The sequence below is a fragment of the Manis javanica genome, chromosome 17 (assembly GCF_040802235.1).
Source record: "Manis javanica isolate MJ-LG chromosome 17, MJ_LKY, whole genome shotgun sequence".
In the NCBI taxonomy this organism is placed as follows: Eukaryota; Metazoa; Chordata; class Mammalia; order Pholidota; family Manidae; genus Manis; species Manis javanica.
In genome coordinates, this window is record NC_133172.1 from 14,960,456 (window position 1) to 14,978,563 (window position 18,108).

An 18,108-nucleotide genomic window follows, 5' to 3' on the forward strand; every position below is an offset into this window, starting at 1 on the left:
AATATATGGTAATTTGGAAGGTCTACACATCCAATATATAAATTTTGAAATAAGAGCTGATTAGATATATTATGCTGACCAGTCAAGACATCTGAGTGTCCTTTTGCAAACCAGTATGCAAATGAAAAGATGACAGGATACTTTGTGCGAATATTTCAAATAGCTGTGGTAATGCTTATTCAAATAAATATACTCATTTGAAAAATGGAAGGCTCGTGGTCTGGGCATTTGAGTAAGTATACTAATTAGGAATAGTGGTGCTACTAACCCATGCAAATGTATACAATTTAGGTGAGGGCTGGCTCCGTGTTAGGCAAATTAAACACTGATTAGGGAGTGTTAGGGGCACCAATGATGAAGTGAACGTCCTGGGAATCTCAGTATGCAAATGAGAGCGCTAAGGAGGTTTCTATGGGGACGCTGCCCTCACTCCTGCAGGTCAACTGCGCGGGGCGGTGTGGTATATAAATGAGCCCGAGTCCCAGCGCACAGCAAGCCGGTGGGTGGGGCACGGAAGTGGGCAAGCTGAAGCCGGCGTGCCCTCACCTTCAGCGGCATCTTGGCGAACTCGTTAAGGATGGGCACGTCGAACACCAGGCGCCGCAGCAAGTGCTGCAGCATGGACGGGCGGATGTACCTGCGGGGACACGCACCGGCCGGCGGTGGCACCCAGCCGGACGAGCCGGGGCCCCGCCCCCGCCCCCGCCCCCGCCGCGCCGAGCCCCGCCGCACTTGCACAGCGCCATGAGGCAGTCCTCGATGACGTCGCGCTGCGCCTTGGTGAGAGAGCGGCCGCGGGACAGGCGGTACACCGTGTGAAGCATGGAGTCCACCATGATGGCGCGGTGCTCCGTTCCCGCGAAGAGCGGCGCGCACTTGGTGATGAGCGGCAGCACCGCCAGGCACAGGTAGCGGTTCAGCGCCAGGGCCATCTCCGTGGTGCTGAAAGTGGCCTGGGGCGCGGAGCGGGGCCATGAGGCCTGCTGCGGGCTCCGGGGGGGCTGCCCAGACGCCCGCCCTGCACAGCTCCGGGCAAACCACCCGGGCTTCTGATCTCCCCCCAACCTGCCCCTCCCAGCCTCCATCCCCCTTATGACTTTGGACTATGAAAATTCTCTTAATACACACGTCCAGGAGCCAATTAATGGACCCTTATTACCCAGTTTAGCCCGCTCTGCAGATAGCCACCCTCTGCCTGCTTTCCCCTCGAACCTTGCCTTTTCTCTTGTAATATTTTCACACAATCCCCAGCCACGTGCTATCCTAACCATAGATATTTAAATACGTATCTCCAGACAAGTGCTTCTATTTAACATGCCACGCTGCCATTATCACACCTAAGGGAATTAACAGTCTCCTAAAACTCACTTCAGTTTTTTCTTGTCTCAAAAATTGCTTTGCACTTTAGCTGGGTTTGGATCACGGCCCTGGGAAGGCCCACATACCATATTTGGCTGATGGATCTCCTAGGTCCCTCCATCTGTAATTATCACTTTTCTCCCCTTTTAAATGCTATTTATTTGCCAGAGAAACTGGATCATTTGTCCAGTGAAATTCCTACTTTTGGCTTTGGCTAGTTGCCTTCTGATGGTGTCTGTTAAGCTTATCCCTCTGCCCCCTGTATTTATGATACACTGGGGGTTACCGATTCAAGCTCCAGTGTTGCCTTTCCCAGGTAAGGACCAACGGTTATTTCTTCCATCTTAAGAAAAGCCTTCTCTTAGGGGATTGAGGGGAATCATGATTAGTACATATGGTGTGTGCGGGGTCACGGGGAAGACAGTGTAGCACAGAGAAGACAACTAGTGACTCTGTGGCATCTTACTACACTGATAGACAGTGACTGCAATGGGGTGTGGGGGAGACTTGATAATATGGGTGAATATAGTAACCACATGTTTTTCATGTGAAACTTCATAAGAGTGTATATCAATGATATCTTAATAAAAATTAAAAAATTGAATAAATTATAAAAAAAGAAAAAAGCCTTCTCTTGGCCAAGGTCACCCCTCTAGCCTATCACTGTTCCTCTCTCACCAACTTGTTTGTGTACAGAATTGTTGATGCTCGCTGTCCCCAATGCCTCACCCTCCCCAGGAAGGCTTTCACCCCACCACTTGCTGGACTGCTGGCTGTCATCACCAGTGGCCTCCATTTCGCCAAACCCGTAGTCAGTTCTCACTTCTCATCTCACTTGTCCTTGTCACCTTCTGCTACTATTACTGTGGTTGTGCACAGGTCTTGGATCCCCTGATGCTGAGCCACACTGAGAATGATTATTTCTTATGACCTGAGGTTGCACCCACCCTCTCCCAGAACTCAAAATGTTCTTGACTTTGTTTCCCTATCTGAATGGTGAGGGAGGGAAGATAAGAAGAATAAGAATGTGTACACAACCTCCGAATAAACAAAAGTGCTGCCGCTGTTCCCACGACCATCTCGTATCCCCTTTCTGGAGGCAGAGAGGGTGGCCAGGCTGGGTAGAGCTGCTCACCGTATCCAGAGAGGCAGCTGCCCGCATGTCAGGCAGGAAGCCCACATCCAGCACATGCAGCAAGAAGTCCTGGTTCTCGATGCCATACACACGGTCCAGGAAGAGCACCATGGATGCCTTGTGGTCCGGCACAAAAGATGCCAACATCTTTGGCTGTACCAGAGCTCCATCTGTGGGCAGGAAGGCAGAGCGGCAGCAAAGCCCTTTGCACCCATCCGCTCCCTCCCTGGCATTGCTCCCTTGCTGAGCCCTACCCTCTCCGCACCTTTGCCCAGGGTGGGGATCTGCAGCGGGAGGCTGATGATGCCCACGAGGTCGTCCAGGGGCACAAGGGAGCGCAGGATGGCACGGATCCGCAGGGCCTCGCCCTTGCCGGCTTGGATTAGCTGGAGGGAGGCAGAGGCACGTCGTCAGGCACCTGTGCCCCACTTGGTCACTACTCCCTCCATCCCTCCATTACTCCTTCTGGACCTACTGGCAGGTGGAGTGGGACTCCTTCTCAAGGGGCTAACTCTAGAATTCCCAGCCCTGGCCCGTCTGCCTGGGCTTCTCCACTGCAGCTCTGACCACCCCCAGCTCTCACTGCCTGGCCTTCTTCACTGGACTGGGAGCTCCCTGAGAGCAGGGCCTGGGGCTGTCTTGATCACTGATGTGTCCCCAGGATTGCTTAGCCCAGGACCACCACATAGCAAGAGCTCAATCAGTGTTGTTGAATGCCTGAATGAAGAGGTTCAAGGTTGGCCATGAGTACTCCTCCCCATCCCTGGCCTTCCGGGTCTCACATGCATCTCTGGGGCACAGCGTCCTAGCAGGTCAATCAAGGCAGCGTAGAAGGACATGATGGCATGCCCCAGGTGCACCCGGTTTTCCTCGGGGGGCTCCTCACCGAAGCTGCAGGGGAAGGTGGGTGGTGTGGGGAAGGCAGCAGGGACTCAGGAGGGTGGGTTGTTCTGTTGAGGAGGAGGCAGAAGACTCACTGCTCGCGCCGCCGGTCCCTGCGGACGCCTGGGCCATCTCGCGCTGGGTCCTCAGAGATGCGGATGGCCTCTTCGATGGCAGCCAGCAGCCCTGAGCCCCCCTCACCCCGAAGGGCAGGCCCAAAGCATTCGGGCTTGCGGATGAGCAGCCGCACCACCACGTTGGCGTTCTCTTCCACACTCTCACCTGGCCACTCGCGTGGGGTCAGGAGGCCTCATGAGCCATTGCCCAGGGACCCTCCCCAGGAAGCCCAGGGCCCTGCACCCCCGACCAGGCCCCGGTTGGCCTCTAGACCCTGCCCCAGCCTACTTGGAGGGACCCCTGCCCAGGCCAGGCCTGGGCTCAGGGTGTGGGCCACACCCAAAGGAAGCTTTGGCCAGTCACGCCAGCGCCCCCACCCTCCCACGGTCACATCCTGCCTCACCGTTGACAAAGACAGCGAAGCGCAGGAAGTCCAGGTAGCGCTCACCACCACAGGGGTTCCAACCAATGTCCGGGTAGCCTTTGGCCAGGAGCATGGGGCAACTTTGGAGGCCACAGCCTGCCAGGTAGGACACCACCTGGGGATAGTCGGGGGCTCAGCCAGACCAACACCACCTTCCTCCCCAAGGCTCACGTCCCTGCTGGTCCCTGGAGCTCTGCAATCAGTTTCATCTCTGTATCCATCAGCAAACAGTAATCCTCATCATCTGCCCTCATCTCCCATCAGGACCATCACAGCTGCCTCCTCCCTGGGCTTACTGCTCCCCGCCATCTGTCCCCACCACACAGTCAGAGGGACGCTGCAAATACCTGTGTCAAGCCATGTTCCTCCCCTGCTTGGAAACCCTCTCGCTTAGGGCAAAAGCCAGAGCCCCCACTGTGGCCCACAAGACCCTTTACACAATCTTCCCTTGGCCTGCCCTCCTGCTCCTCACTCCTCACTCCCTATGCTGCATGTACACGGTCTCTTCGCTGTTCCTCATTCCTGATGTCCATTCCTGCCTCAGGGCCTTTGCATAGCTGTTCCCCTGCCTGGAATGCTCTTCCCCCTGATGTCCATTTGGCCCCTCACCTTTTCAGAGCCTTAGGTGAATGTCCCTTTCTCACTGTGGCTTTCTCTGACCACTCTTGTCTAAACTTGGATGCCTTCCTGACTCCTGATACTTCTCTCCCTTGCTCCCATTCGTTCATCCTGAAGACTCGACACTGGCTAATATAGTACATATTTTACTTATTCATCTTGGTTGTTAACTGTCTTCCCAACTAGAATGCCAGCTTCATAGGGACAAGGATTTGACTGTCTCAATCACTGTCATATCCCTGCCAATCACTGCCTTGGACAAGTCCAATTAGTAGGTGCTCAGTAAATATTTGTTAAGTGAATGATAATATAATCATGGGTCTCAATCACTGTCATATCCCTGCCAATCACTGCCTTGGACAAGTCCAATTAGTAGGTGCTCAGTAAATATTTGTTAAGTGAATGATAATATAATCATGGGTAACTTTTATTAAGGACTTACTGTTTTATAAATGCTTTCATGGACTAACTCATTTAATCCTCAGAACAGCTCTATCAAGTCTTTTTATTATTATATTGACTCTACAGGAGACAAGAGACCTGGAAAACTTAATTTGTCTGTCCAGGGCCACAGCAAGTAGGCAGGGAGAGTTAACCTAACTTGCAGCACCCAGAGCCCGTGTCCTTCACTGCTATGCACTAAAGCCGGGGGGTGTGCTGAGGATATACAGAGGGCCAAGAAATGTGTCAAGGCCACAGCAGCTGAGGAGGGTGGATCATGGATTTGCACTCAGCATCATGAATGAGTGACTGGGTCCTGTTCTTTCCCAGCAAATTATTCCCCTCTGACTCGTCCTGGACCATCCATAATTGACTCCACAGAGTGGGTCCCAAATCAGCAGGTGCCCCAAGGGGTGAGGTAAGGGCCAGGCCTCCTCCCTCCACACCTTCTCCAGGTCTTGCTCCTGCAGGGCTAAGGCCAGCTCGTTGTTGTCAATGACGGAGGCAGCTGCCACATCCAGGGGCGTGGAGCCCTGCATGCCTGGGAGGGCAAGAAGCAACGAGAACCCTTTTCAGTGGTGCAGAGCTGGGTACCTCCTGCTTGTCTCTCCTCCTCTGGGAAGCCCTCCCTGACCACCCTTTTTCCAGCCTGGCTCAGATGTCTCCTCTGGTCTGTGCTTCCCCATTCCAGGCCTGACTACTCGGGGCTGTCCCTGTCTGGGAGAGGTCTGCACTGTGAGCCCTCTGAGGGCCAGGCCCAGGAGTGTCTGGGGAACCCCAGCACGGCTCCCTACAGGGCCACGTCCAGGATGGGATGAGAATGAATGTTTGTGGAATGACTGAATGAGCAAGTGAGTCAGCCAAGAGTGGACGGACTGCCAGGAGTGGGCCCTGGAGGCAGCTCCCAAGCTCAGGGGCTCTCACCCAAGCCAATGCCACTGTTTTCCAGCAGGTAGCTCAGGTGGTCGAACATGGAGCGCTGGTTCTGCCGGCTAATTCGGCAGAAGTAGCAGAGAAAACGGCAGCAACTTGTTACCATCTTGGGGAAGCGGATCTCCTGGGACAGGCAGGGTGGGCCAGTGGTCGGTGCCTGCCCTCTGTGGCCCCCAACTTGGAGCTACCCAGCTCGCTCAGGTCCTTTACCTTGGATTCGCCACCTCCAAGGACATTCACCATGACCTCCATGACCGTCTCGTGCATGCCCAGTGCCCTCATCAGGTTTGGGTGTTGGTAAAAGACTTTATTGTTCATGATGTTCCTGTGGACAGGTAGAGTGCCTGGGATCACCAGGGGCCGGGGGGGGCCCAAGCCCAGGAAGAGCCCCCAGACTCATGAGGGAGCTGGTGCCCTGACTGTGATAACAGTTAGCATTTACCAGGCTCTTAGTCTGTGCCTGCCACTGCCCCCCTTTACAGCTCTGAACTCACTCAATCCTTATGTCCGCCCTAAGAGGCAGGAACTCTAATTATCACTATCTCACAAATGAGGAGACTGAGGCATGGATCCAAGATGAGTCCCCAGGGCAGAGATCTTTGTTGTATGCATGTTGTATCCCTAGATGCCTAGAAAGAGCATGGCACACAGTAGGTGATCAATAAATGTTCGCTGCGTGAATGGATGAGGCATACTTTACACTGAGTGAGTGTTCCATAGTATCATCTTATTATTATTACTACTTCATGAGTTGGGTCCCAAGTGAGCTCACTGCAGCCACACCATGACTCTACCAAGAAAGCATAGCTGTTCCCCTGTTTAGAGATGAAGAAACTGAAGCTCAAAGAGGGTAAATCTTGTGCCAAGAGTCACAGGTGAGTAGGAGCTGTTACCCCAGGGGGGTGGGTGAGGTGCTGGGAGGAGTAGGACAGGGCAGAAGATGGGCCAGGAGACATTACTGCATCCAGAGGACATGCGCCAGGGGACAAGCTGGGGTTGGGAAGGCTACTCTCCCTGGCCTGGGGACAAGCAAAGTAAGGGGAGGAGGCAGGGCCTCACCCAATGCTCTGGATCATGAGGTTTTCCTCCTGGGGGCCCATCTGCACAATAAGCAGCGATCGGATCTGGCCAAGGCACTCAAGCAGGCTCATGGTGTCATCCTCGGAGGATGGTAAGATGGTGTACGTCCGGGGCAGGGCTCGCAGCAGCTCCCCGAGCCCATCGTATTGCCGGTGCAAGAGGCTGAACATGGCCCGTACCAGCTCGGGGCTCTGCACAAAGTCCTCTCGGGCCCAACGCACCACTGTGTGGGACACCAGCTCCTGAAGCGATTCTGGAAAAGGGACACGAGGGCCTGAACACTCTGCTGGGTCAGCGCTGTGAGCCAGAGAATGCGGACTTCTCAGTTACTAACAGATTTTTTCCTATTGCCCTGAGAGTCTCCCTGCTAATACCCAGACCATAAGTGTCCTTTAAAAGTTTCTAGAAGAAAAGAAACAGTATCACTGGAAAATGCCAGAACACCATTATAAGCACCATTATAATTCCCCATGTACCTTTGAAAGCACAAGTCACAATTCCATTGGTTCTGTAAAAATACTGCTGATTTTTCATCGAGAGACAATAGACACAAAGAAAAATGGTGAGGACTTTGGCACCACATTTTGAAGATGATGTCAAAATTAGCTCTGCTTCATTTTCCCTGGTGTTCTCCCTGGGGCTCTCCTCTCCTACAACCAGCATCCATTTATCTCCCTGTCTCTTTGGCTCTCCCAATCCTTCCCTTCCCAGGATTTCTGGGAGAGAAGACAGATGTCTTCTGCATCCCAGGCTTGGGAGAAAGCTCCACGGACTGGCATTGAAAGATGGTGTCAGTTCATGACCTATGCCTTGATACTCCTACCTTCCTTCCAGCAGCCCTACACAATCTGGTCCCATCATTTTTGACCTCATCTCCTGCCCCTCTTCTGCTCACTCTGCTCCAGCCACACTGGCCTTTAAAAACACACCAGCATGGGGCATAGAAGCCACAGGGCATAAATCTGCAAAGAAGTAAAAAGCTAACCTTTTCAAAGAATATTGCTTCTCTCTCACTTACCAACTTTACATTTCCCTGTATGGCCCTGGAAGATGGCTGGTTAGCCAGAGATGGGTAAGATTCCTCAAGGGAGGAACAACCTAAGACAGGCACAGTCGCAGGGGGGCCATCAGGTGAGAAATTGGGGATCAACAGAGGTGAGGCTTAGAACCTCACCCCCCCTGTTTTGAGAGAAATCTTCTGCATCCGTGGATGTTTTGTTGCCCTTGTCTACCTTGGATTAATACTTAGTCTATAGGCACAGACCGGATCATCTACATTTGCCCTCTTACAGCACTAAATTATGTTTTCTACCTTTATCTTGCATCTACCTACCACTTCAGCATTTTATTAAAATAATAATAATAATAATAAGGGAGAAATGTGGGATTCACATATAAATCAAGTATAAAAATCAAACGAATAATCATAATTGACCTGATTGTTTATAGTTCATGATGCATGATCAAAACCGAAAGTTTCTGTGATGACTACCCTTGCACTGTTCACCATGTAAGAACTTATTCACTATGTAAGAACTTGTTCACCATGTAAAAACTTGTTCGTTATGCTTCAGAAGATTGGAGACTGTTGAGAATTAGGCTTGGGGTTGATTAATGATTGTGCATTGAGTACCCTATACAGAATTTTATTGTTGTTAACAACCATATGATCAATAAATATGACAGATGCCCTCTCAAAAAAACAAAACAAAACAACAAAAAAAAAACACCAGATGTTCCTGCCACAGGGCCTTTGTACTGGCTGTGCCCTCTGTACCATTAATCTTTCTCCAGGTCTTTGCTTACCTCAATCTCCCACTCAGAACTCCCCACCCTTTTTCCTCTCCTTTCACTCAGTTTTATTTCTCTTTTTAGCATGCATGGTCACCCAACATGGTCTACGTATGTTTGTATCTGTTGTAATATTCTAAACTCCTTGAGGGAAGGGATTTCACTCTGTCCCTACTGTATTCCCCAGCTCTGCCAACAGTGCCTGGCTCCAAATTGACCCAATAAAAAGTTTCTGAATGTTGAAGAATAAATCCAGTTCCAACGTCAGGTACTCTGTCCTTGTGAAGTCGGGCTAATATATAATTTGCAATACATAAATACAATACAAATAATACATAATTTGCAAAATGACCCATTGGCCTCAAATTTATCTTAACTGCTTTTACTCATCTCTCAGCATAGCAATCATTTCACCAAGGAAGAAGAGAAAAATGAAGAAAAGCCTTGAGACACGGAAGCCGTGGTGGTGTAGGAGCTACTGCCATCCCAAAGCTGAATGTACATCTCTGCTCCAGCAGGCCGTATGCCACCCTGAGCCAGCACGGACACCGTGCAGCCCCCACAGTTGGGCCACACCTCCAGCATGCCTCCTCTCTCACCCTGCCTTCCGCTCCCGCTCTCTCATTAATACCCATCTACCCCTCCCTTGTGCTACTCCTCATAGCCTGTCTTGGACCCGGAGGCTCCCTGAGAACAGGACTGCCCACCGCACCCCTCTCCCCTCCATGATGGCCCTGGTCCTCACGGGGTTTGCTTTCTTCTGCAGATGACTCCTCCTCGGGTTTCTCCTCCTCCTTCTTCACCAACCGCACTTTTTCCAATAGACCCATCAGACGGCTGCCCAAGCTGGCCTCTTCCTCTGGTTCTTCCTCTTCCCCCTCCAGCTGAATTCCTTGGGATGGTCAAGGACGAGGTGGATGTCATTCATGTGTTTGGTTATTCATTGGCTCAACCACTCCCTTCTTTATTCATTCAGTCATTTCTCACCCGTGTGTGCATTCACAGGGTTTTTCATTTATTTCTTCATTCATTCATATGTTTGTTCATTTACTCACTCTTTGAAGCATTTGTCTTATAAATCAGCTATTATAAATATGGTTAAGGAACCAAAGGAAACCATATATAAAGTATTACAGAACAGTATGATGACAATGACTCATCAAATAGGTAATATTAGTAAAGAGGCAGATCATATAAAATTAACCATATAGAAATTCTATATGGAGTTGAAAAAGTACAGTAACTGAAATTTTAGAAAGTCACTAGAGGGGAACAACAGCATATGTGAGCTGGTAGGAGAAATAATCAGTGAATTTCAAGGTATGACAATAGAAGCTATCCAGCCTAAAGAACAGAAAAATAAAAGAGTGAAAAGCTGCCATAGTCTCAGAGACCTATGGGATACCATTAAGTAAGCAATATATGCATAACGGGAGTCCCAGAAGGAGACATGAGAAAGGGGCAGAAAAAATATTTGGAGACATAGTGGTCCCAAAGTCCCAAATTTGATGAAAATATTAACCTACACATTCAAGACACTCAACAAAGTCCAAAAGGATAAATTGAGAGTTCGATACCTATATATATATATATATATATATATATATATATATATATATATATATATATATATATATATATCCTTCTCAAATAGTTTAAAGGAAAAAGCAAAGAGAAAACCTTTAAAGCCAACCAGAGAAAAACAACTCATCACACATAAGAGAATCTCAGTAAGACTATCAACTGACTTCTCATCAGGAACAATGAAGGTCAGCCAGCCAGTCAGCCATCTCTCCACTTAGCTCTCAATCACCCATCAATTCCATTCATCCATCCATCCATCCTTCTCTTCATCCAGCCAGCCAGCCAGTCATCTCTTCACCCATTTCTTTCTTTATCAGTCTATCCATCAATTCACACAGTCACCTGTTCACCTGCCTATGGCCAGCCCTCCAAATGTACATCCAACCAAATGCCCATAAAAGCATACATAGCCTTTGCTCATCATCTATCTGTTCACTAAATGCATTTCATTCATTCACTCAACCAACAGTTACATTGCATCAATACTGTAGATATTTAAAATCAGGAAAGCTTAGGGAAACTTCAGAGGAAGTCTCAAGACAAAGACTGGAAGAAAGGTCTTTGATCCCTTTCTTACCACAGTGTGCCAGCAGGTCTTGATGAAATTCAAGCAAATCCTGTCGGAGCTCTTCGGGTAGAGGACACTCTTCCTCATCCTCAGCATTTTTGAATTGCAATAGCATGTTGATCTAGGAGAGGGTCAAAGGTTAGAATGAGGGCCAGAGACCCCAGAGAAGGAACTCTGAGGTCAAGGATCAAAGATCCAACTGTGAGTCCCTGTCTAAGGTCATGAGTTAGTTAAGAATATCTGGGAGACTAGAGGTTTGAAAGGAGTCAGGGTCAGTTTGGGGTAACTCAGAGGTTGGTTCAGAGAGAGGTAGGAGAGTAAGAGATAAGTATAGCAATAGGGTTAGAAGTCAAGCATGCGTTTAGAGATTGAGTACCACCACTGATCAGAGTAGGGAAGAGGCTGAGGTTTGGTTTAGGACAGTAAGGTCAGCCAGGGTCAGGGGTCAGAGGACCTGCTCCTGGGGTGGGGAGCGGAACTCGCGAGTACGTCGGGCAGTCTCAGCTGCAGACATAGTGAAGGCTTTCATGAGGAGGCCGTAGCGGTCCCGCTGGTTGGCCTGGAGCTTGTCCACATAGCGCTCTGCAAAGGCTGCCAGAGATTCCACACGATGCTGTAGCTCTTGGTCACAGAAATACTCCAGCAGGTGGCACATCTGTGGAAGGATAGTCATGAAGTAGGAAGGATGGTGGTGAGACCATGAGGATTTCCTTGAAACTTTTCTTGCTTTCTCTCCCCCGTCCACGGCTCTTCTCTGATCCAGTCGCCATTGTCTCCTGCCTGGATCTTTAAGCCACACTTCTCCATGGTCTTATCCCTCCAATTCATCTCCCCCATGGAAACCAGAGATAGCCCTTGAAGCCAGCAGCGCTCCACTGCTTTATGCACTTCCACAGCTCCCCACTGCCTCGAGAAAAAGTCAAGACTCATGTCCACCAGACCGAGTCTCCCAGCCCAGATGGAGGGGGGCTGGAAAAGAGCAAGAACCAGCCCACCTGTAACTTGACAGACTCTGGCAACTTCATCTGGAGCAGCCCCTCCTCCAAGCCTTCTTCTTTCTCCCCTTCTGCTGTCTCCTCTTCCTCTTTGTCCTCGTCTTCCTTCTCCTGTGCTTCTTCCTCCTCATCTTCCTCCTTCTCCTCCTCATCCTCCTCTTCCTCCTCCTCCTCCTCCTCCTCTTCCTCTTCTTCCTCAGTAAATACTTCAGGCTCAATCATCTTCAAGATCTGTTTCACATCCTCATCGCCAAAGATGCCCATCACCTACAGGACAAAGCCTGGGTTCCTTCACTGTGGCCTGAAAGGCCTCCATAATCTAGTCCCAGCCTCACCCCCAAAACCCGCTTCTCCTTCACAGCCAGATGTGTTCCTGCATTGGCTGGATTTGATTCCTCCCACAAGCAAGAATGGCATCCCTCTGCTCTGCCATCCATCCTCCTTAAGATCCTCCCAGACCCACACCTTGTGTTCCACCGACTACATAGGGCACTTCTCCCTTCACAAACAAGTGTCTTTCTCCCAAGCCTGAGTGGAGAGTGACACTGGGAAAGGAGACACCCTACCCCTGATGGAGGCCCTTACAGCTCTCAGCATATGCCAGCTCTCAGTCAACAGAATGAAGATGCTTCAGATGGAAAGAGAGTGGATAGGTGAAAGGGAAGAAGAGTGGGGAAAGAGAGAGAGATGAATGGGGGAAGGACTGGATGGCTGAACTAAGAAATGGAATAGTAAGGCTTAGTGGGAAGGTGTATGGGTGGGTGGCTAATGCATGGAGAGGCGAAGGCAAAGGTGGAGAAAGAGCTGGTGGGTGGATGGATGGCTTGATAGATGCATGGGAAAGTAAATGAGTGAATAGGTAAATAGATAAATGGATAAATAACCATGGGGTGCAGTGTGATGGATGGGTGGATAGATTTGTGTATGAGAAGCTGGATAGATGTGTATATGGATGAATCATTAGATGGGTATGCAAATGGGTATGTGGGTTAAATAAAGGATGGATAGAAAGAAGGAGAATGGGTGGATGAGTGCATGTAGATGGTTGGATGGATTTATGGGTAGATGGATGGGTGTACATGCATATGCATAGAGAGATGAATAGATGGATGGGCAGGTAGGTGGACATCAGAGGAATAAATGGATCTGGGGGTGGGTGGATGGATTGTGGATGAATGGATGCACAGATGGAAGGAGGAGGATGGTTGAGTGTATGAAAGGAAAGACATTAACAAATAAATGGGTAGATGGATAGAAGAATAGATGGAATGGTGGATGTTCTGATATGTGAGTGAATGGAAGGATGATGGATAACTAGATTGAAAGTTGGATAGATGGATACATGTATGAAAGGATAAATGTAGGTGGAGAATGAAAAGATACATAGATGGATGGGAAGATGGGGGTACGGATGAGTAGACAATATTAGGATAAACTGAAAGGTGGAGGATGGATGGAGAGATGAACGTGTGGTTGTAAGCCTATATGGGGGCATTGACTATGTATGGATGGGTTATTTGGAATGTGGAAGAAGAACGGGACAGAGGGGAGCAGTGGGGAGCCATTACCAGCAGGGTGGACACCAGCTTGAGCACGGGCACAAACTGGAACTCCACAGAGCCCCCAACAGGGTCGCGGGCGTGCTGTCCGCCATCCCGCACCGCCTCCCCCAGCATCCTCAGTGCTTTGTCCCGCAGGGCCTCCAGAGGGATGGTGGGGCTGAGGCGCGCCGGGGCTTCTGCCACTCCAGCAGCTGGCAGGGCAGCCACAAAACAGGGTGGTGAGAAATGGTGTGGAGGCCGCAGCGAGGTGGTGACACCAACACCAGGCAGGCAGTTGCGGTGGGGACCATTATCCGTGCTTTTTCCGGGTGGGAAGAGAGTGATGGCACGGGTCTCAGGCGTGAGGGGCACGATGTACTCAGAGAGCATGGAGCGGCGGCTGCGGCAGGCGCTTTCCAGGTGGATACTGATAAGGAGGTCATAGTAGCCTGCACGCAGGGGGCCTGGCAGGTGGGCGTCCTCCAGGGCATGCAGCAGCTGCGCCTGGTCCACGTGGCTGCACAGAGCATGCGCCACGCGGTTGTTGCCAAGGGCGCACACTGCGCGATAGAGGCGGAGGGTGTGGGAGTGGAACCGCTGCAGGTCCAGGCGCTCTGACAGCTCCAGGATGTCCATGCATCTGTGACACAGATGGGCCAAGAAGGGAACAGAACAGGCAGAGAAGGTGGGAGACAGAGACAAAGACCACAGGAAGACAAAAAGGTGCTTAGATAAGTGTCCTTAGCCCCAGCAGGGAACCCAGTGTTTTTCTGGGTCAAGGTTCAGTGAGGTCTGTGGTCCTGGGTCTAGGAGTCTTTTAATGGTTCTGGAGGTCCCTAAATGGTCTGGGGGCTCCCTGGGATACATCTGGGATTCCTGGGATGGTGTGGTATTTTAGGGTATCTGAGAATCTACAGAGAAGAACCTGACCCTAAGATGTGGGATCCCTGGACTGGGTCTGAATCCCTCTGGCAGGTCTGATGAGGTCGGTTTGGGCTCCCTGAGATGGGTTTGGAACCCTGTGGGATGGGTCTGGGCTCCCTGAGGTAGGCCTGGAGTCCCTGGGTGTGCTGTGGGGCACTGGGCTGCAGGCAGCCCTGCCCAGCCCTGGGTGCCTGGGCCGGCGCTGACCGGTTCTCCTCAGGGATGTGCAGCGCCATCATGGTCAGCGGCTCCTGGCAGTGCACGGCCCAGCCCAACCGCTCGCTGGCACGCCGCGTGTCCACCTGCAGGAAGTGGTTGGGCATACGGCTCCACGAGATGGGCATCAGCATCTGCATCTCGAGCCGCGGCGGGCACTGCGGGGCCGGGTTCTTGCGCTCGCTCAGAAACATGGCAGCAGACAGCGGCATGATGTTCTGCGGGCAGGAGGTGTGCACAGGTCAGGATTCCCAGCCCTCTCCATCCCACCACCCCGCTCCCAAGACCTCCCGATCGCCCCCGCTCCACAGCTGCCTCGGCCTGCCACATCTCTGCACGTCTACCTTCTGCTTCCCCAGCTCAAACTGGATGACGTTCTGGTGGGTGGGCAGGACGAAGACGGCAGGAAATAGCTTTGTATTGGGTTCAACCTGGCAAGGGAGAAGAGGGCAAGGTGGGGAAAAGGGTGAACTGCAGGTGGTGTTGACTCAGGATCTCATAATCTAGGCTGACGGTCCCCGCCCGATCCTGCTGGTGTCTACAAATCTAAACGTGGGCACTGGAGGCTCCACAATGGCCCTGAGGTTGCTCATTAGCTGTACTGCCTCTGATCTAGCTAAGCCAACCTCCTCCAGTTCCCCAGGGCAATCTGTCATCTGGGTCTTTATGCATATCATGCCCCTCACCGGAATGCCATTCCCATTTCTCTCCCAAGCATAGTCATTCTTCAAAATCAAGACAGTGCCCTCAGACTGCCCTTCCCTCCAGCCCCTCCAGTCTCTGCAGTGGAACCCACCCAGCCTCCACCACCACAAACCCCACCTTCTGTGTAGCAGTCCTGCTAAACCCAAATCTAATTGCATCTCGGACCCATCTCCCAGTTTACAGGCAATACAGGGGACAGAGGAAAAATGTTAAAATGACACCACAGGGATATGTCAGCCAGATCCAGACTGGAAGATTAGGCCAGCAGCCAGCACTCTTTCAGATGGTAGCATGCACATGACTCCCCTAGGATTTGTTAAAATTTGGATTCTGATTGGACAGGCCTGGGGAGAGGCCTGAGATTCTGCATTTCTAATGTGCTCCCAGATGATACAAGTCCTGCTGGTCCAGGGACCATGCTTTGAAGAGCAGAGCTCTACAGGACACACAGCCTGGTTTCTTCAACAAATATATTTCAAAGGAAAAAGAAAAAGAGGGAAGGGAAATCTACATGTGAAAAGAGATTCAAAGGACATAACAACCAAATAAAATATGTGACCTTATTTAGATTCTGATTCAAACAAATAGTAAAAAGACAATTTTGATGAGACAACCAGAGAAATTTGAACATGGACTAGATATTTGATGGTATTTAGGAATTATTGGGTTTAAAAAAATAATAATGAGGAGCCAAGATGGCGGCGTGAATAGGGCAGGGGAAATCTCCTCCCAAAACCACATATATTTTTGAAAATACAACAAATACAACTATGCCTTACAGACAGACCAGAAGATACAGTACAACAGCCAGGCTACATCTACATCTGCAAGAACTCAGCATCTCACGAAGGGGGTAAGATACAAAGCTGTGACCCAGCAGGATCCGAGTGCTCCTGCCACCCCAGCTCACCAGCGGGAGGACAGGAGTCAGAGTGGGGAGGGAGTGGAAGTGCAGGACTGCTAAATAACCAGCCCTAGTAATCTGCACTGGAAGCACAGACACACATTGTGTGCTGGATGTTAGGGAAATGGAAAAGTAAAATCTGTGAGCAGGTCCCCACAGCCGGCTCCCCTGGGACAAAAGAAAAGAGAGTGATTTTTGAAAGTCTTAAAGGGACAAGGGCTTAACAGCTGGATGGAATTGTCCTGGCACACTCAGCCCAGCAGGCTGGGAATCCTGAGGAACTTCAGGCGCCCTAACCCTCTGGGCAGCAACACAGCTTTGAAGACCCTCACGGCAATAAGCAGCCTGCCATTCATTTCCCCCACCATCGCTGCCCTGCCACAGTGGCAGAGGAGACAGAAAGTGGCCCCACCCACAGCAACCGCCCAGAGTCTCTTCTCAGTGTGCAGCTGTCCAGGCCAGACCCAGAGGCTGCCACCAGTGCGCAGCTGCACAGCACAGATAGAGGAAGCCGGGGCAAGGTGCAAGGAGGCGCCATTCTTGCAGGAGAGCACACCTGGTGCACCTGCCACTCCCTGCAGAGCTCTGGGCTACCCTGAGGGCTGCCCCACCCACAGCAGCTCAGGGGATTAACCCAGAGGCTGCTCCCGGTGTGCAGGTAACTGACACAGGCAGTGGAGAAGGGCAAGTCGACCAGCAAGTAGGAAGAGACTTTGGTCTCCCAACTGACACATGTGCCACCTGCCTAGACGACCTCTATCACCATGAAAAGACAGAAGAAGAATTTGGTATAGTCCAGAATCACCCAGACAACACCTGAGAGAGGGCCTGGGGAGATAGATATAAACTATCTCCCTGAAAAAGAATTCAAAATAAAGGTCATAACCATGCTGATGGAACTGCAGAGAAATATGCAAGAGCTAAGGGATGAAGTCAGGAGGGAGATTACAGAAATGAAACAATCTCTGTAAGGACTTAAGAGCAGACTGGATGAGGTGCAAGAGACTTAATGGAATAGAAATCAGACAGCAGGAATACAGAGAAGCTGAGGCAGAGAGAGATAAAAGGATGTCCAGGAATGAAAGAATACTAAGAGAACTGAGTGACCGATCCAAATGGAACAACATTCACATTATAGGGGTACCAGAAGAAGAAGAAGAGAGAAAAAGGGACAGAAAGTGTCTTTGAAGAAGTAATTGCTGAAAACTTCCCCAAACTAGGGGAGGAAATTGTCTCTCAGACCATGGAAGCCCACAGATCTCCCAAAACAAGGGACCCAAGGAGGACAACACCAAGACATATAATAATTAAAATGGCAAAGATCAAAGACAAGGACAGAGTACTAAAGGCAGCCAGAGAGAAAAAAGATCACCTACAAAGGAAAACCCATCAGGCTATCAACAGACTTCTGAACGGAAACCTTACAGGCCAGAAGAGAATGGCATGATATATTTAATGCAATAAAACAGAAGGGCCTTGAACCAAGAATACTGAATCCAGCACGATTATCATTTAAATATGAAGAAGGGATTAAACAATTCCCAGACAAGCAAAAGTTGCGGGAATTTGCCTCCCACAAACCATCTCTACAGGGTATTTTAAAGGGACTGCTCTAGATGGAAGCACTCCTAAGGCTAAATAAATGTCACTAGAGAAAATAAAATCACAGCAAAGAAAGCAGACCAACCATATACTAACTAAAGGCAAAAAATAAAATCAACTATTCACAAAAGCAGTCAAAGGAAAAACACAAGAGTACAGAACAAAATGCCTAACATATAAAGAATAGAGGAGGAGGAATAAGAAGGGAGAGAAATAAAGAATCATCACACTGTGTTTATAATAGCTTAATAAGCAAGTTAAGTTACACAGTTAGATAGTAAAGAAGCTA

General features: G+C 50.2%; 1 protein-coding gene across 2 annotated transcripts in view; it reads right to left on the reverse strand.

Annotated features, from left to right (window-relative positions):
- RYR1 (ryanodine receptor 1) overlaps positions 1 to 18,108 on the reverse strand; it is a 114,256-nt gene that overhangs the window by 58,731 nt on the left and 37,417 nt on the right. For both annotated transcript variants that reach the window (XM_037021731.2, XM_037021730.2), the window contains exons 32-49: positions 14,953 to 15,039; positions 14,600 to 14,826; positions 13,496 to 14,108; positions 11,928 to 12,194; positions 11,387 to 11,587; positions 10,942 to 11,053; positions 9,526 to 9,672; positions 6,969 to 7,242; positions 6,120 to 6,234; positions 5,901 to 6,033; positions 5,423 to 5,517; positions 3,897 to 4,032; positions 3,472 to 3,658; positions 3,277 to 3,385; positions 2,760 to 2,880; positions 2,495 to 2,664; positions 733 to 953; positions 547 to 637 (exon numbers count right to left, since the gene is read on the reverse strand). In XM_037021731.2, coding sequence (XP_036877626.2) covers positions 547 to 637; positions 733 to 953; positions 2,495 to 2,664; positions 2,760 to 2,880; positions 3,277 to 3,385; positions 3,472 to 3,658; positions 3,897 to 4,032; positions 5,423 to 5,517; positions 5,901 to 6,033; positions 6,120 to 6,234; positions 6,969 to 7,242; positions 9,526 to 9,672; positions 10,942 to 11,053; positions 11,387 to 11,587; positions 11,928 to 12,194; positions 13,496 to 14,108; positions 14,600 to 14,826; positions 14,953 to 15,039 — 3,306 coding nt within the window. The remainder of the gene's footprint in view (positions 1 to 546; positions 638 to 732; positions 954 to 2,494; positions 2,665 to 2,759; positions 2,881 to 3,276; positions 3,386 to 3,471; positions 3,659 to 3,896; positions 4,033 to 5,422; positions 5,518 to 5,900; positions 6,034 to 6,119; positions 6,235 to 6,968; positions 7,243 to 9,525; positions 9,673 to 10,941; positions 11,054 to 11,386; positions 11,588 to 11,927; positions 12,195 to 13,495; positions 14,109 to 14,599; positions 14,827 to 14,952; positions 15,040 to 18,108) is intronic.